This window comes from Monodelphis domestica, chromosome 1, assembly GCF_027887165.1.
Source record: "Monodelphis domestica isolate mMonDom1 chromosome 1, mMonDom1.pri, whole genome shotgun sequence".
Lineage (NCBI taxonomy): Eukaryota > Metazoa > Chordata > Mammalia > Didelphimorphia > Didelphidae > Monodelphis > Monodelphis domestica.
Window position 1 is genome coordinate 320,594,568 of NC_077227.1, and position 26,676 is coordinate 320,621,243.

At 34.7% G+C, this 26,676-nt stretch overlaps 1 protein-coding gene across 1 annotated transcript in view; it reads right to left on the reverse strand.

Annotated features, from left to right (window-relative positions):
• Nucleotides 1-1,427: 1,427 nt before the first annotated feature.
• RCOR1 (REST corepressor 1) overlaps nt 1,428-26,676 on the reverse strand; it is a 151,085-nt gene continuing 125,836 nt past the window's right edge. The window contains exons 4-12 of the mRNA XM_001367100.4: nt 24,955-25,007; nt 23,418-23,579; nt 22,648-22,766; nt 18,852-18,930; nt 16,682-16,876; nt 13,195-13,272; nt 12,933-12,990; nt 11,121-11,350; nt 1,428-5,764 (exon numbers count right to left, since the gene is read on the reverse strand). Coding sequence (XP_001367137.3) covers nt 5,723-5,764; nt 11,121-11,350; nt 12,933-12,990; nt 13,195-13,272; nt 16,682-16,876; nt 18,852-18,930; nt 22,648-22,766; nt 23,418-23,579; nt 24,955-25,007 — 1,016 coding nt within the window. The 3' untranslated portion in view covers nt 1,428-5,722. The remainder of the gene's footprint in view (nt 5,765-11,120; nt 11,351-12,932; nt 12,991-13,194; nt 13,273-16,681; nt 16,877-18,851; nt 18,931-22,647; nt 22,767-23,417; nt 23,580-24,954; nt 25,008-26,676) is intronic.

Consider the following 26,676-nt stretch of genomic DNA (forward strand, 5'->3'; position numbering starts at 1 on the left):
ATGGAATCATGTCAAAACAGTCCTGCACACATCAAAACCTTGCCTGTTCTTGAGATTTTCTTAAGGCTCAGTGGACAGATATGATCACTTCAGTCACTGAGCAAAAGCCAATGAATGTTTTTATTAAGCAAGATCAATAGATAGCAGGAGAAGGTGGTTATTTAGAACTTTAATAAGAAACATCAATATTTTAAGAACAAATAATTAACCTTCCCAATTTGGGGTGGGGGAGGGCCCATGGGTAAGTTTGTAGCATTTATACTTAAGTAATTAAAGCTTAAACTACACTAAGTCTTTTGTGATACCCTGTACTGTAGGTATATATTATTTACACATATATAGACATGGATACACACAAAGTATGCATCCGATTACATAGTTGTGTACTATATTGTTTTCATATACATTGTTATATATAACTAATAAAGTCTTTTGATTCACTTATGAATTTACCTGGTACCTAGAGCACAAATGGGAAGGAGTCCACTTCTCATTAGCCCAATGGGGACCCCTGAAGTTTGACCACCAATACAACAAATGATTTGCACTGACATTACCCTTGTAGACACTGCTTCCTCTGATGAGATTATAAAAGAGTCAGGGAAACAAAAGCATATCATCGTAACTTCGACCTTTAGCTTTAGTGGAGTAAGGTTCTATGGATCGGATAAGCCTTTGCCCCAAATGTAAATATCCTGGGGTTCTAAAGTAGCTAGGTCGCGGATACAACTTCAAATCTTATTTATCCTTTCTTGTTGTTGTTTTTAAACACTTGCCATCTGAGGTAAATCTGACTATTCTTTCTTTGCCTAACTCGGGGTGGGGTGGTGGTGAACAAGCAAAGAGACTAATGCAGACGTATACTGGTTCGTATCAGCATGTGGATCACCAAAAATCAATTTCAAAATGCTACAAGGGATCTTACTTGTCCACCTAAAAAATGGGACTAATGTAAATGAATCCTGGCAATAACTATGCCCAAACCCACATTTCAAAGTTTTAGGCTGATCAAATATTGTGGCCAAAAGGTTTTAAAGGGAGGGAATTAAAAAAAAAAAGGAAGATCTTAGCACCATTCAAAGCTGTGACATTTATTAATTCTTCAGTTAGCTCTTCAGGAAAGTGCATGCAAGGAGGCAAGTGGTTTCATTTGAAAAGAGGGTCATGGAACTAATTGTTCATCATGGATAATGGAGAGATTCTCTTACCCACCAATCAAATGCCCTTACTAAAGGAATTTTAAAAATAAATGCATGTATAGATAGAACCCAAATATTTAATTTCTTTAACTTGGGAAAAGAACAAGAAATTCAATAAAAAGTCTTGTTACTTAGTTTAAAAGGACCAACTGATTTCCAGTCATGATATGTTTAGGTAAACTACATCCCTGCCAATACCAAGAGAAATATTAAAACAGAAAACACCAGTTTTGAACATTTCATTAGGGGGAGAGGTGGTTTGACTCCGTGTTTTATTACATCCATGGCTTGAAAAAGTTTTATTTGAGATCAGCAAACATTGCAAATCATAGAAAAAAAACTGAATTATGCAGAATTTCACAAATGAATTTTTCCATCTCCACTATAATTTCATTTACAATAAAATGATAATCAGAAAAACAAGTTACCTTTTACCTTTCAATGGCTTAGCAAGTTTATAATGCTATGAACATTCACCACAATAAATGTGCTGAATAATAAAAAACAGGCCCAAGAGACATTTAAAATATTACTTACAACAGCATTATTACAACATACTTTCTTTAAAATTCAAACGTGTAATTTGTCACTTCAAAAGCTATACAGCATTTCCATTATATTTGCAAACTTAACCTTATACATCTTTTAAAATCCTGAAAAACTTTTAAGCTGTCTAAAAGCACTTAACAAAATTGATAAAATCTACATAATGGAATAATAATACTATACAATCCAGTATAAATTTTCATCTTCAGAGAATATGACTGTAAACACTCATTATTATACAACATGCATAGACTATACTGACCTTCCTTCTTCTGAACTGTTACTGCAATTGTGCTTCACGATCAACAGAAAAAGCTCCACAAATCCAGGGAGTGGCTGAAAAGACTATAGGCAATTAGGCCCCTGCACAAGATCATCAGCATCAGACTAGCTAAAAACTATCTCGTGTCAATAAAGAGAACAGGGATTAATTTTGTTTCAAAAGCTTGAATCCTAGGTCATTCGTCAATAGACTTTAAAACAGGGGAGATCAAGAGGCTCTTATTTCTGGTTGGCGCCATATGTAGGGCCTTGGCTCAATTGAGGAGTCCGTGGCTGCCCTGGGCTCACCTAGCAGTGGCCCAGTGAGCTATAATGCACTGTTTGGCTCATATTTGGTGTGCAATTATACCAACAGTATATCAGATATTTAGAAAGACAAAATAAAGGGCACGGTTTAAATTTAAAGTGACAATGAGTACATTTCAGTGGTGTAAATTTGTTTAAAAGAACTTTTTAAAGGAATTTTTAAAAACTAGTTTGAACACCATGGTTAGAGTTTTAAAACCCAATGACCTTCTGTAGATTAGAGGCTTATGTGACCAGTAAGGGATCCTCTGGGTTGAAAACTTTTACAAATTACTATTGGGAAATCAGTATCTTTATTGGTAATGAATTTATCAAGACACAACATAGCCATTGTGTTATATAGATATCTATATAGATATCTATACACACACTACCTATGGCTCCTGTGGACAGTAGCATCTACTCTAATTGTCCACAATTGCTCAACTATTAAGCACAACTGAGGCATAGTCATTTCCTTGGTTACGAGAGCTATATTACAAAATTGATCACTGTGTTTCAAGAACAGTTAACACAATATTCAAGTAACGAGGTGTTTAAATGGGTTAAGTGGGAAAAACTTTTCCTAGTATTTTACACACCTATGTAAAAATTAAATAAAACAAACGTAATTTGCTTATGCATATGTAAATACACTTTATATCTCTGAGGGATTCTAAACTAAAAGTTAAACTATCATTTGCTTTAACGATACTACTATACTTTGCACAATAACTTATAATAGGAGAAATAAATTCCCATTTCCACAAAAATTTATATAATTATGACATTCACATTGATAATTTTTAAGAAAACAAAATTTAAGGGAATATTACATCTTCTGCAGTTATCATTGCAGACTTTCACACGTCTGAATGCCACCATTTGATGCATATAATTCTTGATCCATTAAAAGGGGTCTTAATATAAGTAAGACCAAGCTGCTTAGCTTTTAAAGCTAAGTGATTTCTTGCATTTAAAACATCATTGCAAAGACAGTGTAATGAAAATCAAAGGTAAAAATACAGTGCTATCTTATGTATATAGCTACAATGGCAGCAGTCAAGCAAAGATGGGTCACTTATTTTTTCCTTCTTTCTATCAAATGAAAATCATATGCTATTTATTATCCCTTGGGGAGTGTGCCAAAACTTAGCTGCTAGGAAATACAAATGGTAGCTTGATGGGATTAGAGCCTAATTCACTGAAAATCAAAGATCTGGTGGTACTGACCTGTTTGCCATTCTAAATTGCAGGCAACAGCATCTATTTCTTAATCATAATATGCTTGGTAGGAGAAATGAGCTTTTTGGCAAAGCCAAGAGGCATTCCTACAACAAAACCTGCTGATGTACTGCCATTAGCTTAGAGAAAGCCTATGTTGTTGCTTTGGAAGAATGGCAAATTTATCCCTTGATTCTTCTTCCCTAAACCATCTCTGCCAATTCCCTAATTCAGCAACAGGCTGGCTGTTGGCTTTTCTTTCTTTCTTTCTTTCTTTCTTTCTTTCTTTCTTTCTTTCTTTCTTTCTCTTTCTTCCTTTCTTTTCTTTCAAGTTCTAGTGTTGTTCTAATCCTGCTGTCATCACACAAGAACAACCAGTTGCTGCCCCTCTCATCTTTCTTTCTCCGATTTCCTCAATAGCTTCCAATAAGCAACACACAGACCTTGTTTAGGTGCAAAAAAGGAAAAGAAAATGTTCTCTTCCCTCTGACTTCTGTAGTTGAGTAATCTTCCCCCAGAAGCATTTCTAAAAATTACAGTTCCCAGGTGACCCTCTTCCTAAGCAGATCAATTAGCTTAAAAAGCAAGGTGCACAGAGGAACTCTAAACACATGTCCAATTTTAATTGCATATTTGAAGTTCTTAAGAAGAATGTTGTACCTTAAAGCATCTGGCAAGCATTTTTTTTGTTTTTGGTATTTAAAACAGAAACTATAAATCAAACTTGATGATGCCAGGAAAAAGTTAATTAAACCTTAAAAAATGCAGGCTGAATTTAACATGGATCTGAATCTGTGGCTTGCTAGTCTGTTCCTCCTCCACCTCTACATACTGAAGGCCTGATTTAAAAAAAAAAATCTATTTTCCAAATCTTAGGGCCTTCGGGAGAAATGTTTTAGCAGTCCAACCAAAAGGCATTATCATATTACCTTGGAATATATTTCTTTTTATCATAGTCTCGTTAGATCAAGAAGCTGACCAACCGTTTCTACACCCTATCCTTTGATCCATGTGCATTTTGCTATCGCATGTTGGTGCATAGGTACACAAAGGGGATTGTGACTGAGAGGCAACGTGTACAAAGAAGAGAAGGAAGTGCAGTGAGCTTTCATGAAGTAGTAGTCACCAGCCATCTGACCGTTCAGAAATAAGAAATTTTAAACCTGTGCTCCTGTCAGGATCTATGGCAAGCACACTCATGCTTGCCACCCCTCACATGACTACAATCATCTTTGGCAAGCAGCAAGCTTTAAGGAAAGAAGATGACTTTGAAGCATAATGGTGATATGGATGCCAAATGTAAAAGGCACCAATTCCAAATGGATGAGCACCAGATAAAGTTGTTTGGATTCAATCTGTAGGGGATACTGAGAAAGGTAGGGAGTAGAGTGTAGGGGAAGGTGTGCCTGACCAGGGTTACTATGCAAAATGATGATGTGGTGGCACTTTACTCAACCAAACCTTGAAGCTACAGTAACCCAGGCTGGTCTGTACACTACTAGTGAGTTTTCCACCAAGACAGATCATTAGGGATTGGCTTAAAAAAAGACACCGTCATTAAGCCATTATGGTCCAATAATTATAAACCATCATTAGGACCTAAGTTGAGGAGACCATGAATGGCACTGGAACGCTCAGCACTAAAAAGTCACGATGCAGTTTACAAATGCAGACTATGTTTTCAGAGGAAGCATGATGTCTCAAGGTGGTCAGTCAACTCAAAAATGAATAGTAGGCTCTTCCTGGAAAGCTAAGAGTGTCACTATTATAATTACACTATGCACAAAGCAAAGATTACAGGCAATACAGTTAGACCTTCTGAGCTGACTCTTCTCCCCCTTCCACTCCCTGCCGATTACCACGAGACTGCAGGGAGAATAATTCAGTAGCTCCTTCTTATGGAGACAGTTCAAAAATAAGCCCACAAGCGATGTGGGGTACGGTGATTCTCCCCAGCATTCAGGCAGGTACTGATGAAACAAAAAGCAAATTGGGAAGTGGAGGCAATGCAGAGGAATGAGCAAAGAATTAAGGCAGTTGCAGCACAGGACTGGAAGTGTTTGCCTTTTTTGGTAATAGCTGCTTGTCCACAAAGGTATGATGCAGATGGCTGTCTGAGGTTCGGTAATACCTGATATCTTGAATAACAGTAGTTAACGCAAATTATTCTAAGCTACTCAAGTCTTTCATGAAGCGGATGCATATCTGACGTCAAGAACAGAAGTAGCCTGTAGAGGAGGAGAAAATCAAGTATTAGACAAAACAACTAAATGGGCATTGCTGGAAGAGAAACAGTGTGGCAGAAAGGGGTCTAGACTCAAGAGCTAGGAGACCAAGGCTCCCAGGGACCTTGGCCATTAGCAAAAAAAGCTAATACAGACAGCTCCACTTAGAAGTTATATAAAATAATTTAAAGACATTTGTTTAATTTTATTATAAGTTTTGTGAAGTAGGTGCTACCTTAATGATAATGAGACTTAAGGTTAAAAAATTTAGCAATTTTTTCATGAATTGGTAATGCCTTAATAATATGGAAAAGATACTCTAAGGGAAACTACTGGCCTATAAAGTCTGATTGACTTCAAATAACTAGCACCTCATATTAAAATATCTAACTTTTCCTAGTTAAATCAAGAGATTCTAAGCTGACTAGTATGTAAAAGTGATTTTAACAAACCTCTTTTGCCCTTAATTCCAGTCATTTGAATTTTCTTTTATTGTTTATAAATATTAAAAGGGAAAAGAAGTGGACAGAGAACTAGAGACCTTGGTACTTATCTTGCTTCTGCTTCCAATTGCCAAGTCTCTGTTTTAGGCGTCATGTATTTTCCTCTGTAGCAGTATCTAAAGCTTAACTGAACCTCAGAGGTGACCTACTTAGTCCAACATCTTCAATTTACAAAGGAGAAAACTAAGGCACAGAATGGGAAAGTAACTTGCCTGAGTTTGTACAGGCATCAAAAAGCAAAGCTAAGATGTGAACTTGGATCCTAAATCCAAATCAAGTGCCCCTTCTACTTTATGAAGCTGTTTTCTGCCACAAACAAAAATTAGACAAAGCAGTTTCTAGGATCCCCCTCCTAAGTGACAAACTATTGTTCTTGCTCCTTGACTATGGAAGAGGTATGGTGGTAGACGATGAACCAAACACTCAGATTTCAGGCAATTTAAGACCTTTACCTCATCACCTTTTCTGTGTCAGGCTAGATACCCAGAAATCAACCAGTCTCTTCTCAAACTTGGAGGAAAATGACTTTTTAATTAAAACTGGGACCAATCCATTGTCCATTGCTTGGACAAATCTAAAAACAGATTTTTTTTTCCCTTCCTCCTCTGCTTCTCTACTATTCCAGCATGTTCTACCCAAAGCAAAGAATTGTGTTGTCTAAGCACTCTAGAGGCAAAGAGCATGAGGTAAAAATATTAAAGCCTCAAATTTCTTTCCTTAGCCCTTCCTGTCACAGAGAAGCCCAAAATGACATCGGAACACATGACCCTCAATCCTCAAAAGGCAATTGAAATAAGGTTGAGTAATTGAAGTAATTGAAAGTGGAAAAACTGAGAGGGATTATTAGTTTAATAGGGGAGAGATAAGGAAATTCATCTTCATTTAAAATAATGTAACGGACAAAGATTTATTAAAAAGACAAAACATTTTAAATGAAATAAAATACATAATTGCTACAAGCATGTGTATGAAGACATTAAATAATGACAAAGATAATGAGCACTGTTACAAAATTATTAATAAAAAAATACTCCCTTTCTCAACAAAAAAGGAAACCATGAAATTATAAAGTCTCATGTAGTGTCACAATCCTTCTTTCATAGTATTTAGCTTAACTGTTTACCGTTATTTTATATTTGTTGTACTTTGTTTTCACTTAGATCATTTGATTAAGATCATAATAATTTTGAAGCAGGGTATACAAGGATTATTGTCACATAATACATATGAAGAAATTGAGGCCCAAAAGACATGATCTGACCAAATTTACAGTTATAATTAGCCATCATCTTCCAAAGGTAATTTTAAATAAATTATTTGAGATCATTTGCTGTTTGGAAAAGGCAAGCCAATGAAAAGTAACCATAGAGACAAGTTAAAACTGTAACTTCCTGCTCCCTTATCTATATGCTTTTGGAACAAGACAGTATGAGGAATAGAATTAAGAACCCTGATATAATATAGAATATGTTAGACTGGATAATAAATAATCTGAGTTCGTGTTCTAGTTTTGCTACTAACTAGTTGTATGATTTCAACCAAGTTTCTTTTCTCATCTATAAAATGACATGGCTAAATAGATGATTTCGAAGGTATTAACATACTATTATATCCAATAATAGAATCAATACCAATCCTCTAAGGCACATCATATAAATATGACTTGTATATGAGAAAAATGATATTAAAAATGTTAGCCTGGACATGGTCTTATGACTCCCCATGTTCAGGACTCATTCTATAACATATTATTGCCTCTGTAGTAGAAAGAGAACTAAATTGGGAGAGTGAAAACCTAAGGTTAAGGGGTGCTGATACTATCAGTTACAATCTGTATGAACTTAGATAAAGTTATTTAACCTGTGAGTTTTGTTTTCTTCTTCTGTAAAATAAAGCAAGTATCTCCCAGTGTTCTGATGCAGTACTTTAACATGTATATAGATTTTACCCCAAACTAGATTCATTTTATAGCCATGCTTATCCTTTCCTACTTATAGGTGTTTCCAAGAAAATTGAAATGAAAACAGTCTTAACCATAAAAGCATTATGTACATGTTAACCAGTATATAGTTCTCACTTTATGTAAGTAGACTTTTCCATAGACTTCTACTTAAGGAAATTTTTAGAATATGTGAATTTGCCATTAGGGAGCCAATCAGTGAAAGCAGTAGAGTTTGCACATCATACCATGCATGACAGGGAGGCCTTAGAACTTGAGCATAAGGTCAGAATGGAGAAAGAGAGCACGATACTGTACTCTCTTTTTAGGTTAACAGGTGGATTTTGGGGAATGAGAATTTCTTTCAGAATTCTTCATGTAAAATCAAATATACATAATGCAAATTTACAAAAATAAGAACTGTATAATAATTTTCCAGATTTTCACTTTTCCCTATTCCTACCACCTTTGTGAATGACATTCTTCATCCTTTTCCATGAAAACTCTTTGTTAGGCTGAGAATATATGACTGAAAATCACCAAATGATGGGAAAGATTCAGAGGTGAGAAAGATTCAGAGGTGATAGACATTCTTGATTCCATATTTCATAACCTGAACAGAGGCAGAGGGATAGAAGGCAAGATGAGATCAGGAGACGGAAAGTAGTCCAGGGTGGCTAGAATGCAATCTGAAACAAGATAGGTAGAAACCAGATTATAGAGGCTTGAATATTTGAAATAAGAATTTTCAATCAGTAAAAATTTGTCTCTCTTCCTTCCACCTCCCCAAAATAGGTTAAACCCTTGACCCTTTGAACTGGTAACAGGGAGCCATGAAAGTTTCTGAGTAAAGGAATATTTTTAATTCAATTCTTAGCAAACTAACTCCAGCAATTGGATTGGAGAAATGCATAAAATCAGTTAGAGGGCATCATGATAGACTAGTCTGGCAAGAAGAAAAGAAGAAATGATCTCAACTAGAACACTCAAGGTAGGATGAGAAGGGAAAAGAAGAACCCAATTCTAATACTTCAGAGAAAGAATCAAAGATTTGGTAAAAATGCAATGTCAGAAATTAACAAGGGATGGAGGAATGATAAGGAAATTGAGGCTGTTTGGCAGCAAAAGGGAAGATAATATAAAAGCTAGGATTTACATAGTAAGCCCTTTACAAATTAACTCATCCAATTCACACAACAATCTTGCAAAGTAGGTGCTATTACCATTTCCTTTTTATAGCTGAGGAAACTGAGGGGGGGAAAGATGCTAAATGGCTTGCCAAAAGTCAAGAGGCTGGAATTGAATGTGCTTCCATATGACTGACTATAAACCTAGCTCTCTATCCACTGTGCCAATTAGCTACCTTAAGATAAAGACAGGATGATAGTTTCAGGACAAAGAAAAGCCAAGGGAGAATTTTTGAAATATGGAAGACAATCACTTGCAGACAGAAGACATGAGAAATACAGTTTGTGGAAGGATACTGAAACCTTTTAGTTTATCTAAATATACTGAAAAAGTTATTTCTCTAGCCTTTATAGACTTCTCTTTAGGAAAGTGGATAAAGGAAAAAGAATTAAGGCCTTTGGTAGGGAAATGAATTAATAGCAAGAATCAACTAACTAGCTAAGACCCACCTAAGCACGGAGCTCTCTTTTGTATTTAAGGATAAGAAACATATCACATAAGGAATTCTTTTCAGTCCTTTAAGGAACTAAAATCTTAACAATAAATGCTATTGTTATCAATTATATACTTTTAAAGTTTTCTAGGGCAGCTAGTAGTGCAGTGGATATAATGACTGGAGGCATCTTCTTGAGTTCAAATCCGGCCTCAGACAATTATTAGCTTGTGACTAGATAAGTGGTTTAACCCTATTTGCTTCAGTTTTCTCAACTTTAAAATGAGTTGGAGAAGAAAAACCTCAAATGAGGTCACAAAGTGTTAGACACAGCTGAAAAATGACAATAGTAAGTTTTACATATTATCTCATTGAATTCTTACAACCACCCAGGGAGGGAGTTTAATAAATAACTATTTATTAAGTCCTACTGGTGTTAGGCTTTATGCCAAGAACTTTACAAATATTATTCTCATTTGACCCAACAACTCTATGAGGTAGACACTATTATGATTCCCATTTCACAACTGAAGAAACTGAGGCAGTCACAGGTAGCTGATTGGCCATGGATCACACAGCTGTCATATTTAAATTCAGTTCTTCCTGACTCCAGGCCCAGTGTTCTATCCACTATATTACCTAGCTATCTCAAAGTGACTGGGAGAGAAGGTCAAAACAGTGTGGATAAAAAGGAAGAATGGAAAGTAGATTACTGTGGTGATGAATAGAACTTGGAGGGCAGAAGATATCAGGCCCTCCAGGATAAGGACCACAGAGGTGATTTCAAGGTCACTACAACTTCACAGGGGAGGAAGCTTTTGGGTGCGATTTCCCCACGTATGCCAATTTCCTCCTGCTGTGAGGAAATCAGCCAATCAACAAGCCTTAGAAGTAGAATAGTGGAATAGAAGTGCCTCCTATGTAACATGCAATACAAACCTGATAGAAAAGTGTGGTCTAATTATTGGAGAATCTGAAAGATGATCAAAGACTGACACAGAATCTACACTGCAAATTATTCACACAAAAATGACCAAAAAATTAGAGTGCATATAACTGTAAATACTCCATTCTACAGCATGTATAAAATATAAAATTACTGATACATCTAATTCACATGGTAATGAGGACAGCACTTTATAACTCTTAAAGTGCTATGAAAATGCAAGATGCTATTATTTTCATTGTAACTGAAGGATACAAATATTTCTACAGTCAAAATCACAATAACATTAGACGCTCACTTGAACATTTGTTGCCAAAGAAAACAAATCAGATTTTAGGCTGTAGATTTACCTCCTCCTCCTCTTCAGGAATTTTAATGGGATTATCTGGGGACTTTATAGGTTTCTGGGTACTGGTTCCATTGGTTTCTTCTTTGCCATGTTCTGCCTCCCATTCCTGTAAGACTTCATCTATGTTGAAACGGCGTCGGTAATTTACAAAAAAGTTTTTCACTTGTACCACTGATTTGTTTCCAATGACATCTGAGATCGCCTGAAAATCTCGGCCGTATTTCCTGATTGCTAAAGAATTAAAAAGTCACTTTATTTAGTGCCAAAGAATAATAATATTCTGTACCCAACCCACCCCCAAGAAAGAATGCATAAAGCTAAGATAAAACCCCTATGAAATTATGACACTTATGATTAGAGAAGTATCATTGACTCTGAATAGCTGAAATGGAATAATGGAAGTTAATGAATTGGGAGGCAAGGGTATTTGAGAGGCACTGAAAAATACACTAAAACTAAAACACAAATTTTAAGATAAGGGCTAGAATATAGAAAACTGAGTCAGATACTGAAATTCTTTAGAAAAGATAACCGTCCAGGATACCAGCAGATTATAATAATAAATATATTTATTAAATATTGTTTATTAAATATATTTATTTAACATATTTATATTTATATAATATATACTATGTAGTATATATAAATAAAATTTATATAAATAATATTTAATAAATATATTTATTAAACATTACTAAAATAAATAATAAACAATGTGTCTCTTATAGAGAGAAACAGTGAAACTTCAAAGGAAAGTATGGCAAATAGTGACAGAAAAAGAGAAGAATAATTATTTTCATGCTTTGCTTCTTACTGTCTCTGGAATCTCAATGTAAAATAATCACTTTGGCCTACAGTTTCTTCATTTTAAAACTGAAGTCATAGCCTAAATGATCTCAAAGATCCATTCTAGTTCTATAGCTATGATTCTTTGAGATTATCAACCAGATATATTGGGGATGGGGGGTGGGGGAGGTCTTTTGGAAGGGCACATGAAAAACTCACTCAGCACTGAGATGGGTTGTTAGAGATGGAGTATCTTTTAGAGAGAGATGAATTTCTATAAACTTAAGCTAAAGACAAGTAAATAGACACTCAATATAGAGGAATCCCAATTCAACAGCTGTAGAAATCAGGCATGATATAGGATCTATCTTCTTTTCAGATTTCATGACTAGTCCAAAGATCCACAAAGAAACTAGTAAACTTTTTTTTTTAATTAAAAACCCTTACTTTCTGTCTTAGAATCAATATTGATTCTAAGGCAAAGAGCAGTAAGTGCTAGGCAATGGGTGTTAAGTGACAACAAGGAAGTGTCTGAGGCCAGATTTGAACCTAGGACCTCCCATCTCTAGGACTGGCTCTCAATCCACTGAACCACCTAGCTGCCCCTGAAACTAGTAGTTCTAATACCAATACAACATCAGACTAATGCTATGAAATAAATTTTTATGTATTATAATTTTTTTTCAAAAGAAAAGCAAATCTAGGGAGTAGAAATTAATTTGTTGTTTTATGAGGTTCAAAAGGTAAACACAATTCAATTAACACATAGTGTTTAGTAAAATGCTTGTTGATAAAGTGTCATTAAAATGTAAGCTCCTTGAGGTCAAGGTGTGTGTGTGTGTGTGTGTGTATGCGCGCGCGCGCGCGCGTGGGCGCACATGTGTTTTGCCTATATCCCTAATTCTTGGCTTAACATGCTTTATCTATAAGCAACAGTATACAGATTTTCAGGAGTACTTACAGTCTTCAATGTAAATGAATTAAACTAAATCTGAGAGATTAAAAATATATATAATTCCTTCCATACCTTGTACAGCAAGAAGCTGTTCTTCTGTGGTCCAACGTGCATTAAACTTCTGAATAACCTAAATGCCATCAGAAGAAGCCATTATTAACCCATTTATACTTGAAAATCTGTGAGAGATGAACTGTTTTCATTTTTCTATTAAATGCAAGATCCTAAGATAATGAAACTTTATTTTTCTTTCCCTGTCCCGCCCCCCAAAAAGACTAAATACAAATCAAATATGACAAGGCTATTGAGAAAGAGATAGTATTAACAATATTACCTCTGGAAGTCTATATTGTTCTATTCCACCATCAAGTTTTTCTTTGAGAGCGCTGTTTGTCTGTTTGATATTCTGAATCTGGTGGTAGAAAAAATTATTCTTTTTATATGAGCAAAAAACCTAATGACAATAGCAGCTGACATTTGTGGAACACTTGAACATTGGCCAAGTACTGCCTTATAATACTCTTACAAATTAGAAAATATGAGTAGCTATAAGTAAAATTAAACTTGGCAAGATCAGATAACTTGATCAAGATACATAGGTATTCATTCGTACTGCCAGGACTTGAATCCAGTTCTCCCAAGTCTAGTGCTCTTTCTCATATACATTTAAAAAAAAAAGGTTAATGAAAGCAATATTTTAAATTATGTTCATATTAGCAAATCCCTCAAATTTATTTTGTCTCAGAAAAAAAAAAACTAACAGGAATTATATTTCACAAAATGTTTGTGCAAATAGATTAGTGACCTAGTGTCACAACATCCCTATAAGTCCCAGCTTCTGGATAGGGTGAGGCTGGTAGATTGCTTGAGTTCAGGACTACTGCTTGAGCTGCAGTAGGGCTAAAACTCATCAGGTTTGTTCACTAAATCTAGCACTAACATGATAAGCCTGGGAGGAGAGGTCAGCAGGCTCAAATGAGGGTAAAATGGCCCAGGACAGAAAAATAGATTAATCCTTCTATGCCAATCAGAAACAAAAATGTCAGTATGTCCATGGAATTATGCCACCAATATTACTGATTTTGTATAGTTTAAAGAAAATGCCATGACTATAAGGAAAAATTAAACAAGAATCAAAACAAAATATAATTCTATGAAGACATCTTTCTCCAAAGAAAGACTCAAAGATTTGTATATATTTCTAACATTTTTGTCAGTCTGCATGTATAAAAATTTATATAGCATCCTTATCAAATTTGCAGTTGATATGAAATCAGATTGTATAGCTGAAAATGAACAATAGTCAATATTCAAAAAGAAATTAACTGATTAGTTATGACATTTTTACCATATTGTTTTTCCTTATTATAAAGAAGAGTTCAATATGGGTAGAAGGAAAATAACAAAAATACAAAATTCAAAAAGCAACAAAAACATGTCAACTTTGTTCCCACATTTTTAGAAAACAGTATATAGCAAAAATTCAGTTTTATATGCAATTATCCTTTATTCTTCCAACAAGATACCTCAAGCTCTTCCCAAGGAATTCCTTGGTCTCTCTTGAAAAGGTCTTGATAATGATCCCTGCTAGGTAAGAAAAAATGAGTAGATGGAGGAGGAGCAGCTGCCAGCTGAAGAGATCTGATGCAGCTACACTTTTGGCAATATGTTAGTCACATGGCACTTTATAGACAACTCTTTTGTCTTGTAAGTCATTATTTAAATTAAAACTATTTACATCCAAAATAAAATACAAAGCTACTCAGGAGATCAAATGAGAAAGCCCAGGAGAACAATCCTTAGGGTGCCAAGAGATTGATAACAAATAATGACAGATATGCCAATTTAGAGAGGCAGGTGTAATTAATAAGGTAAAATGTTGTATACATAGTGGTAGTCACTGTACCAGATGTTTATTGCTTAATTATATTTCATTGTTACAAGGAAATATTTCAAAGGGGGAAGGAGAATTGTTTTGTGACTATAACAAGAAAAGACATTAATAAAACTTAAGAGGCTAAGAGTGACTCTTTCAGCAGTAAAGACAGAAAAGGACAGGAAGAAGAAAAGAATAGCAATCAAAAATTAAGAAAAGGGGATGGCTAGGTGCCTCAGTGGATTGAGAATCAAGCCTAGAGATAGGTGGTCCTAGGTTCAAATCCAGTTTCACACTAACTGTGTGACCCAGGACAAGTCACTTAAGCCCTAGCCTAGTCCTTTCTGCTCTTCTGCTTAGGAAAGAGGCTCCTGTTCCTTCAGTAAGAAGGGTTGGTCAAAAAGAGTAAAAAACTTCAGAGATCAGGAAAGATAATGACTAAAAAAAAAGGTACCAGTATATTTAGCAATTGTATTGTTATTCATTTTTTATAATAAAAAAGGCTTCAGTTGGGTACTAGAATCTGAATTTAGAATACAAAGGTTTGAGAAGTAAATAGGAATTGATTAAATGAACTTTATTACATATAGCCTTCTAAGGCAAGAATTCTTAAACTGGGGTTAAACTTGTTTTTTTAAAAATGTGAAGAGTATTTGAATCCAACTTGTTTCCTTTTTAATCCTAAGAACTTTATTTTATGCATTTAAAGATTATTCTGAGAAGGGATCCAAAAGCTTCACCATATGGTTAAAGAGGTTAATAACAAAAAAGAAAAAAATTAAAAACCTATTTGAAGGATAACTTACTATTCAACAGGACCACACAAAAGTGAGACATATCTAGACTAAAACAGGTTTCACTTTTATCTCATGCCCCAAACCGACCTAGGATAGATGAGAAAAGGCTTCTTCTACTTGTTCTCTGGTAAAAAGAACTGGTCTGTTCTTACAATTACATCTTACAACTGCTCTCATATTTTTGTAAAATCAGCATGTTTCAGGGGTAAAGTAGCCCATCTTTCCTTTTCTACTTTTAGCTAAAATAAGAAAGGAAGGAAGAAACCTTCCAAAGGGTAACTACTTTTCAGAATCTTGACATGGGAAAATCCTTTCTGGAAACTACATGTATCTCTAAGTCTTAATTTCCTGCTTTATAAAATAGAGATAATATTTTTATTACCAATCTTACAGAGTTGTTATAAAGATCAAAAGATATGGTATATAATAATAAAGCACTGTTAATGTGAATTATTCCCATTCTGGACTCTCCATGACAGACAACATACCAAAGCAGAAAAATACAAATTTAGAACCAGAGACAATTGTGTACAAATCCCAGTTCCTACACTTGTTAGTTATGTGACCACAGGCAAGATATTCTTCTGAGGCTCAGTTTTCCTATCTGAAAATTGTGAGCAGAATCTGTGCAATCTATTCGACATAATGGGCATGAGAGAACATGGTTGATAAACCATTAATTGAATTGCAAGAAGCATTTCCTAGTCCTCTTTGAGTGCTTTCTGTCTGAAATTATTCTCAATTTATCCTGTCTATATCTTATCTTGCTTTTCATTGTTATTTGCATTGTTTCTCCTATCACACTCAGTTCTTTAAAGCAGTTTTTGTCTTTTTTTTCCATCTCCAGTCTTTAACACAGTACCCAGCATAAATCAGGCACTTAATAAATAAGTATATAACTGGGAGTTTTCTTGTACTAATGAAATCACAGGTCAAATGAAAAACAAAAGAAAAAATTAATATCGTTGCATAATCAAGCATAGGATCAAAGGTAGACATTCCACTAATCAAACAAGTCTCCATAACTCCATGAAATATATCAAGTTATTAAGATATGAATAGGGAATACTTGGAGGGAAAGATTCTCTGGGTCACTGAAGGTGATTGTTCTGGGTGTCTATTCAGCACCAATACTAAAAGATGGGTACCTGTCGTTTGATTGAAACCAATTCCATGTCCAGTTGTCTCAGCACTGTGGTAGCAGCTGTAGCATTAGCAGAAACTGCTTCCACATCTTCTTGAGAAAGAAACATTCCCTTAGGAGGTTTCCTCTTGGCCCTATTTTTTGCTTGTGTACTATGCTTTTCTTTTTTGATTTGAGGAATTGTTTCAGTTGGTGGTACCTGCAAAACAAATATTTGATAACTCATGCTTAAGAAAAGGTTTTTGAAATAAAACAGAAAGAAGTGCGGTGTCCTACAAAAATGATGAAATATTTTCTTTAACATATGGCTCTAAACTCTATTAAAGGTCCACATAATATTATAATTACAACTAAAAATTTTAACGCACATGGTGCTCAGAGTAACAAGAAGTCAAAAATGACTAATCACTTCACAGCTAACTCCTGTTTCTTCTTTACATAGAAGAATCCTGACTTCACAGTTTAAGCTTCAGTCATCAAGAAATACTGCCTCAACTAGGGTTGGATTATTTCAGCAAACAAGGGAGAATACTTTTATGAACTTTGCCCCTCTACAATGTTGTTTTTGTTTCTTTATAAGGAACATGAGCCTATTTTATGCTGAAACACTTTGTGGTCAAAGACAGATATAACAGCAATATATAGTGAGAATTTAGTGGCAAACATTTAAATTTGAAATCTATAAAATGTACAAGAATATACACCAAAAAGAAATAAAAATCTTTGCATTAAACTAATAATTCAAAATTAATGTCAACCTATCTTAAATTATACTTAATTTCAGATAAAACATGTATAATTTTCTTCAAAATGAAATTTTACACTACTAAAAGATATACTATATACTATCAATGTTATGAAACCAATAATAAAGTTTAGTTCACAGCATGTGATCTAATGTCCTAGCAAGGGAAAGTATTACTTTGCTAATAAGAAGCCTTAATAAGTTTTTAATTATTAAATGTCTCACTTTTCAAGTTTATTATGTTAATGTCAAGTTTATTATACTTTATTATTGGCAAAACACAATTTGTTCATTCATTACAATTAGGGTTAAGTGCTTTTTTTTAAACCCTTACCTTCCATCTTGGAGTCAATACTATGTATTGGCTCCAAGGCAGAAGAGCAGTAAGAGCTAGGCAATGGAGGTTAAGTGATTTGCCCAGGGTCACACAGCTGGGAAGTATGTGAGGTCACATTTGAACCCAGGACTTCTCATCTTCAAGCCTGGCTCTCAATCCACTGAGCCACCCAGCTGCCCCCTAAGGTTAAGTGCTTTTAACTAACAACAAAACTATCTTCAGATATGTTTAAAGGTTATTCCTTGGCATTAAAAAATCCACCAAATAGCTAGAAATGAACCATAATGGGTATGATTTTTAAAACAAGGCTTCTTAGAAACAAAACCTTACATTCACAATAGTAGGCTATTAAACTATAAGCTGCTATTTTTTCTCTGTATAACATAATAATTATCCATTCAAGTCTAAGTGTTTACAGAATTCTTGCTTTGCTGAAGGTTTAATTCAGTAAAAACTCTGAGATTTAACCATTTTTCTTTTTTTTTTAAATCAGGAATTCTCTGAGTAATTATTGTATTATCTATCCCTTTCTTTGGTGATATAAAATGCTTCAATCAAGAAAGATTTTTAAATGATAGTACACAAAAAGAAATCATATTCCAAACTTAGTAGAACCATCTAACACTTAACGGCCAATGTATCATCTGGCATTACTTATATTTAAAAACATAGGGAATTTTTTTTGAAAGGAAGAAAGTGGTACCTTGCCTTCATATATTAAAATTATGTTATTTATCAAGCCATACTTTGGTTTCCAAAATAGTGGAAAGCATTCATTCCCCAAGCATGATAGTTGGGAATGAGTATGTGGCAGCAATCAAATATCCTTATCAGGACCAATTTCTAACCAAATGAGACAAATGGCTTAAATAAAAGATGATGCTACTAGAGAGAAAATCTTTAATCACCTTCAGTTATGCAATATGAAAGAAAAAATCCTCTTTTCCACATTTATGTTTCCCTTCCTTGAACAAAACTGCAAATATTGTTGATGTGTCTAAAAAGTAACAGTTTTCCTGTGATCGGTATGTTTTTACTCATAAAAATGGATAATAAATTCTATTAGTCTTCCAAAAAATGGGGGGAAAATACCTCCTTTTTGCTTTCCTTGTTTTGATCAACCTCAATGTCAATTGGGTTATTTCCATTTGTTTCTTCCAGTTCATCCTCACTGGAAGACAAAAGTAAGTTACTGAAAAATGACTGTGATGATTCTACACACATGCAGACAAACACACAAAAGCTTGGGGTTAATTTTGTCTATGTTTTAAACTTCTAAGAAAGAAATGAAATTTGAACTCTGCTTTATTTTTGGAAAGTATTATTTCATATATATTATCAACAAAACAAGTCTGGTTTGATCCCACTCTCTAAACCAGCAACCAATCTATCAGCATTAAAATATGTAAGTTACCTGACCCTTATAGATGGTAGATGGTCAAGTGCTTTTCTCTGTCTCTATCAGGCTGTAGGTCAGTGTGTTAGGCCTCAGATCTGATTCAGTGACACAACACAATCTGACTGCTATCTCATTCAAACAAAAAGCATTTGAGTGTTTTGATACAGGGAAAGGAAGGAGGGCTAAGGGAAGTTTCCCTAATCTCTGATTCTCTAGATCTCCCCCAAGCTAAGAGATCCTCATGGATCTGCTTTCTGTTTCTTCCAGCTGTTTAACTCTTCACTGACTGTCTCTGAACCCCAAAATATCCTATCTAGATTTCCTGACATTTGGCCCCCCAAAATAGTATTGGTAAACAAAAGATAGTTCAGGTTGCTTTGATAGGATGAAGGTCAATGGCAAAGTCACTCAAAGGGTCCAGCCAAGAGGCTGCAGGCTTCACTTAATGACAACACATCTTTCTAGCTCAGGTTGGTTCTTCTCAGTAAATAACAACTAGGAAACAGGAACTCAGGAACATAGTTAGTAGGAACAGCTGCAACTTCTGTAGATAAATCTCTATTCAGAGACCGAATAAAAGATGGAAGAACTCTCGGGTGCAGAGTAAATGGCTTCCAATGAAAAGTCCATTATTCACCCTGGAAGGAAGTGAAGTCTCAAAGCTCCCCAAGAGACAGGAACCAATGGCCCCCCTTCAGCACTCAGGTCCCCCCTTCAGCACTCAGGTCCTTTTTTTTTTTTTAAATATCTTCCTGACACTCCTTGGAACTTAATCTCCTAGTGTTCTGTGCATGAGCCCCCCTGGATTGCAACCCAAGACTCTGCCTTTTGCGAACTTTCTTTCTTGCTTTTTCTCATTCCTATAGCATTTATTTCTTAAACATCTATTATGTGCCCACTTCTGTGCTATGAAATCATCGCTATTGATAAGGCACTGGCATTTTAACAGAGTAAACAAGTACACATACATGGCATTCAGGGCATAAACACAAATATGCACAAAATTCAATACAAACACTGAGAGGACTAATAGTTGGGCAAGAATCAAAAAAGGCTTCACACAGAAAATGATGCTTGAGCCTTGTCTTAAAGGAAGAAAATGGGTTGGTGAGGCACAAGTATAGAAAGAGTGAATCCCAAGCATGTAGAATACTGGGACAAAGGCCCCTAGAAAAGACATGAAGCATTATGTCCTGAGGCCACTCAGGATGGATCAAAGACTGTGAGGGAAAAAAAAATTTCCACTGAGGCTGGAAAGATAGCTTTAAAAACAATAAAGACAAATTGAAATTTTATCTTTGTAGCAAAAGGAAGCCACAAAAATTGACTGAGTAGGAAAATCACATGGTCAGATCTGCACTAAAAGAAAACTGAAAATTACTTTGGCAATAATATGTAGGATGGACTGGACTAGAAAGAGACTTGAAGAAGGAAGACCAATAAGGAAGATGCAGCAATAATCTAGGCAAGAGGTAATAAGTCCCTAAACTAAAGCAGCTGTGAAGGGAAGAAGAGAGGGGATTAGATGTAAGGGATGCAAAACAAAAATTAAAACTGTAAGAAGCTAGTGTCCAAAATAAATAAGAGTATCTAACTGATTTTCATGAGCTCAAGTCACTGGAACCAGATTAAATATATCCAGAGACATTTGAAAAAGTGGGAAGATTTGATTTCTGAACCACTGTGAAGCTAGAAAAGATAAATATCCTGACTTTCAAAAGAAAGAAAGAAAATAAAATCTACTAATAAGTTTGACTTAGATTCTGGGCAAAATTTTATCGTTTGTTACTACAGAAATGATTAGTGAACATTTAGAAAGGGAAATGAACACAGAGAACAGCACAGATTTGATGAAGAACAGGACATGCCAGATGATTTCCTTTTTTTTAAGGATTACTAAACTGAATTATCAAGAGAATGATATAGATAATAATTATGTAGATTTTAGTGAAACATTTGATGAAGAAAGGTGGGTTAGAGGACAGTACAATTAGATGGACTTGACACTGGTTGGTCTGACCCAAAGCATAATCATTACTAGTTCCACAGCAATGTGAAAAGACATTATTACCAATAGAATTCCTCAAGAATCTGGGCTTAGCTTTGGTATGTTTAATAATACTGTTATCCATGATTTGGATAAAGAGATAGCTGGCACCTTAAATTTACAGATGACCCAAAGCAGAGGGATGGATAACATACTAAAAAAGTCAGAGAGTGCATTTATAGATTTAGAGCTACAAGAATTTTTGAGGTAATTTATAACTTCATTTTACAGGCAAAAAAAACCCCAAAAGCCAGAAGGGTTAGATGACTTGTCCAAAGTCTGAGAGGAGAAACTGGAATTCAAGTTGTTCCCTCACTTCCAAACCAGCGCTCTCTTTAGAGATAATTACAAACATTTTATATTCAAGTTGAAGAAACTGATTTCACAGGTAAATGAAGGAGTCATAGCTAGGCAAAAAGACAAAAATAATAAAGTAAAAAAAGTCAAACAAAACAGTTTGTCTGAAAAAGATCTGAGAAATTTAGTGTATTACAAACTCTCTGAATCCACATTGTGAGATGACAGTCAACACTAATGAGATTTCTTGTAGCAGTTAAAGGAGGCAGAGTTTCTAGCAATACAGAAGTGACCAAAGAGTAAAAGGCCTCAAAAGCCCAAGCCACACAATCATTGATTGAAGGACCTGGAAATGTTTGGCCTGAAGAGAAGATTGAGAGAAGGGGGTGTGGTGAGGGAGGATATGATGGGATGGATGATTAAGGTGTATGAAAACTCTCTTTCAAGAGCCTGAAGTGTGTAAGACAGAAGACAAATTAAATTGTATTTTTGGCCCCAAAAAAGAGAACTAGGGGTAATTGGTAGGTGGTTCCTAAGAATTAAATTTAGGCACTACTCAAAAATGGAATGAGCTATCTTAGGAGGTACTGATTTCTCCATCTCTAGGTGGGATTCTTTTTCAGGTCTAATTAGGACTAAAGCAGTGGCTTTTAACCTAAGGTCTGAGAACTTGGTATTTTAATATTTTGACAACTATATTTCAATATAATTAATTTCTTTGGTAATCCTATGTCTAGGTTTAGAAATTTAATTATGACTTTGATAGACACCAGATGAAACTTGTGAAATCATTAGTACAAGGACCTATGAAACGATCATAGGTATATTTTAAATTTAGAAATTATAGGATTACTTTAAAATTAATAGCTATGCCAACCTCAAGGGGGATACAAAGAAGTGTTTGGGAAGAAAAATTTACTAAATTAAAAGACAATGTGATAATGGCAAAAAAAGAAAGAAAATTATGAAGAAAACTTTTGTTTTATTGTAATATTTTTGTATTTTTAAAATACTGATTCCATTAGGAAGTAATTGGGGAAATTCTAAGCAATATATTTTCACTTTTTGTCTCTATCTGCTCTCAAGTGACTAACCCAAATCACCTAAGTTAGTAAGATAAAAAACATAGCTATGAATTTAGTTACCTTTCCTCCCGTTCTCTTTTCTGTTTCCGAGCATGACGATCCATTACACTGGTTTTGGTTCTTGTCTTCTTCCAAGAATAGTAAAATTTCACTAGGCTTGCTATAGATTTATCAGGAAGCTAAAAACAGAAATAAAAATTCATTTTAATGAAATTTACTAAACAAAGCTATTATTCAGATTCAGATACAACACCAACTCAGTGCAAATTTCACTCTAGTCTGTTCCACATCCAAAATTACCATAAATTCTGATTGGTTATGTCTAAAGTGCAGTGTTAAAATGTACAAAGAGGCAAAAATAGTCAGAAATAACAAAACCATCATCCATTTAAAATACCTAGTAATCTCTCTACTAGTAGCAATGCAATAACCTGGGACAATTCTGAGGGATTTATGAGAAAGAACACCATCTAGATCCAAAGGAAGAACTGTGGGAGTAGAAACACAGAAGAAAAACACCTGCTTGATCACATGGGTCAATGGGGATATGACTGGGGATGCAGATTCTAAATGATCACTCTAGTGCAAATATTAATAAAATGGAAATAGGTCTTGATCAGTGATACATGCAAACCCGGTGGAACTGCTTTGTTGGCTATGGGAGGGGGAGCACTAGAACCATGTATCAACATGTATTAACAGAGATGTTCAACTATCAAAAAAAAATTACAAATGCCCATGTTTAATATTCGACACACTCAAAGCAGCATACCTGTACCAAGATAATGTATTAAATAATGTCCTTCCTTATTTTCCTCTAATATGCTTACCATCTGTTGGATTCTATGAAATGTTTTCCCATGAAAACTAAAGGCCTGCTCAAAAAGAACTTTATCTTCCACAGTCCACTCATCTGGAAATGGGGTAAAGTTGGGTAGATCAGCCAGGGATTTTTCAATATTGTGCTTATGCCAAAAAAGCATCCCAAGTGCCTAAATAAATATATAAACATATACATATATAAATTTTATATGCAATGCCATACTCTTAGATCAAATAACCTCAAAAACAAACTTGATGAAATGAAGAGAGTATAAGTTCAACATTTGTGGAAAATACCAAACTATTTTCTATTTAATTTCTTCTATCTAAAAATTTTGTAGATATGATTCTTAAAGATATTACAGAGAATTCTTGAAAAGCTATAGTCCCTGAGTTCTCTTCCAATTTTTCAATTCCATAATACACACACAAAAAAAGTAGATATGATGAAGTATCAGTTTAAAATGTGTCAATATTGTTTTGACACTATACTTTCCTAATGATGGCTTGTGGAGAAATGACCATTTCTGAGTATTTCAAAGAATATATATATAATCTTGAAATATGGTTTGTGGGGAGGTACATGATAATGTGTCTGTAGTAAAAAGGAAATGGAACTATGCAGGAGTGGCAGAATCAAGGCTATTTTATAAAGCTCTTCCCTGGAAATCAGGTATCAACTGGATGATGATGATGAAATGTTCTTTTGGTTTTCTATGGTAAGAGGAGAATGGAGGAGGAGAGTGATGATGGTGCCAACTATCAAGTTAAGATGATACAATATAGAGTCTCCCAAACTAGAAATGAGGTGCGCTAAGCTATCTAAACATATAATAGATATTCATGGGATTGGTGGATCAGGATCTTTGCAAAAGATTCTCTCAAGATATTTAAATTTTTCTTCAAATTGTGTATTTTTAGCACTTACCCTTTAACTATTTAATAAATGGCTAAAAATCCCATTTCTGGCATTAGTTTTTTAAAAGGGGTATTAATTAAGGGAGGACCCATTTCCTTCCTTTGAACTGTTTCAAGCTGAATAAATGGGGATGAGGAATCTCACTTGAAGTATCACCATGTTGTTCCCCTCGCCCCACCAACACACAATCAGAAGTATGTGCCTCTCCCTACCCACCAGATAAGCTCCCCTGGAATTTTAACTAAACTATTCAACAATGAAAAGGTTTTCCTTGGTAGGAAGTGATTTCCCCATCAGTAAAAAATTTTAAGTTGAAGGTGGATGGCCAATTCTTATAATATGTAAAAAGATTTGTTAATAGGAAGAGACACTACACTAGTTATAATTCACATTTATACACCATATTCTTTCTATGATATATGTAATTATTATACTATTTTATAGAAAATGTCCTTTCAGAATCTATGGACAAGGGTGGTTTAAAAAAAGAAGAGACCTAATGAGCAATGGAAGTACAAAAGCATTTTCCATTGGAAAACTACCCAATAGTACAAAAAGAAAATCCTTTTCAACAGTTTTTTACAGGACTTCATTTAATGGCAACGAGAAAAAAAATACTTTATTACCTGTTCCATATTGTACCCATGCTTCTCCTTGGCAATGGCAATGTATTCATCTACTGAAAAACAAAAAAACAAAAGGTCTGTAAACAAATTAATTATTGATAGAGATACATGTATTTTTGTTTGTATTTCATTTCAAACTTTCAACACATAGGGCCCGAAAGGGCAGAGAATTAGGGTTTGTCAGGACTAAGACTGAAGAGTAAATGTTCCATTAATGTTTAGTAGTCATATTCCATTACCACAAAATCCAAGCAAAAATCAAAATCTTAAAAACAGATTGTACAAATGAGTCATCAGTTTGGTCTTTGAAATATTATATCCTCCCTTTCATAGCCAAACTACAGGGAAAATTGTTTATACTCATGGCCTCTACACTTGTAGTTTCCAATTCCACCATTCAACTGAAACTGTTTTCTCCAAGGATACCAATGATTTCTAAATTAGAAAACAGAATGGCTGGTTCTTATCCTGCATGATCCCTCTCTAGATTTGTTTTTTCCAACACTGCTATTCCCTAGTTCTCCTCCTACCTGCTGTATGTTCCCATCTCCTTTGCTAAACCAACATCTGTTTCCTATCTGTAATTGTAGTTGTTCTCCAAAACATGCATTTCTCTAAATGCTTGACTCTATGTTTCTCAGGAGCTCTGATGGGCTGAATTACCTCTCTATACAGATGACTTTCAAAATGACATATTTAGTCCTAATCTTTATTTTGAACTCAAGTCCAACATAACCAATTGTCTGAATAATTCTATCTAGATATTCCTTTTTCAGCTCAAACTCAACCTATCCATCTCCAAACCTGCCCATCTCTGTGAAGGATACCACCATCTCTTAATCTCCAGATTCACAACGTCCCTAGACTCTTCTTCCTCTTTCTCTCACCCTCCCATATAACTAGCCTAATCAGTTGCCAAGTCTTTTCTACATTCACTTTGTCACTTCCCTAATTCAAATCCACATCAACTCTTACCTAAATATCTATAACATCATCTTAACTAGTCTCCCTTCTTCCAGTCTTGACCCTCTGTAATTTATCCTCTACTTAGGTATAAAAATAATTCTCCAAAAGCACAGGTCCCTCAATGTTACTTTCTTGATCAAGAATCTTCAAGAGCTCCCTATTGCCTCTAAGATAAAACACAAACTCCTTTACTTGACACTTAAAGTGGGAATAAACATTTATTAAGTGTATATTCTGTGTCAGGCACTATGCTAAATACTTCATATTTCATTTAATGCCCTTCATACTTTGGCTACTGCCTACCTTACTGATTTTATTTTATATTAGTCTTCTCCCTGTCTATTTCTTCTTCCCCAAATTGTAGATGCAGCTTTTGTGAACTTTCACTCTGCATCTCAGAATTTTTAGCTTCTGTCAAAGTTTATTAGGTACTATTTCTTAAGAAAGGCTTTATCTGATTCCTCTCACTTTTCCCTCAAAATTTCTTGTATTTCCTTACCTGTGTAAATGCAATCAGTATACTTTTCAACCTTTTCTATTGCCTTTGTATCCCTAGCAACTAGTATAGTTTTTTGTTCACTGAAGGTACTGAATATAGTATGTGAAATTAGAGAGCTCCTGATGATAGAATGTAATAAAAGAATTAGACATGCAACAAGATTTTTTTTTTTTGAGCATCTGTATATAAGACTCCTAATTTAGGTAATCTGGAGAATATAAATATGGACTAGGACAAATTCTGCCCTCTATTCAACA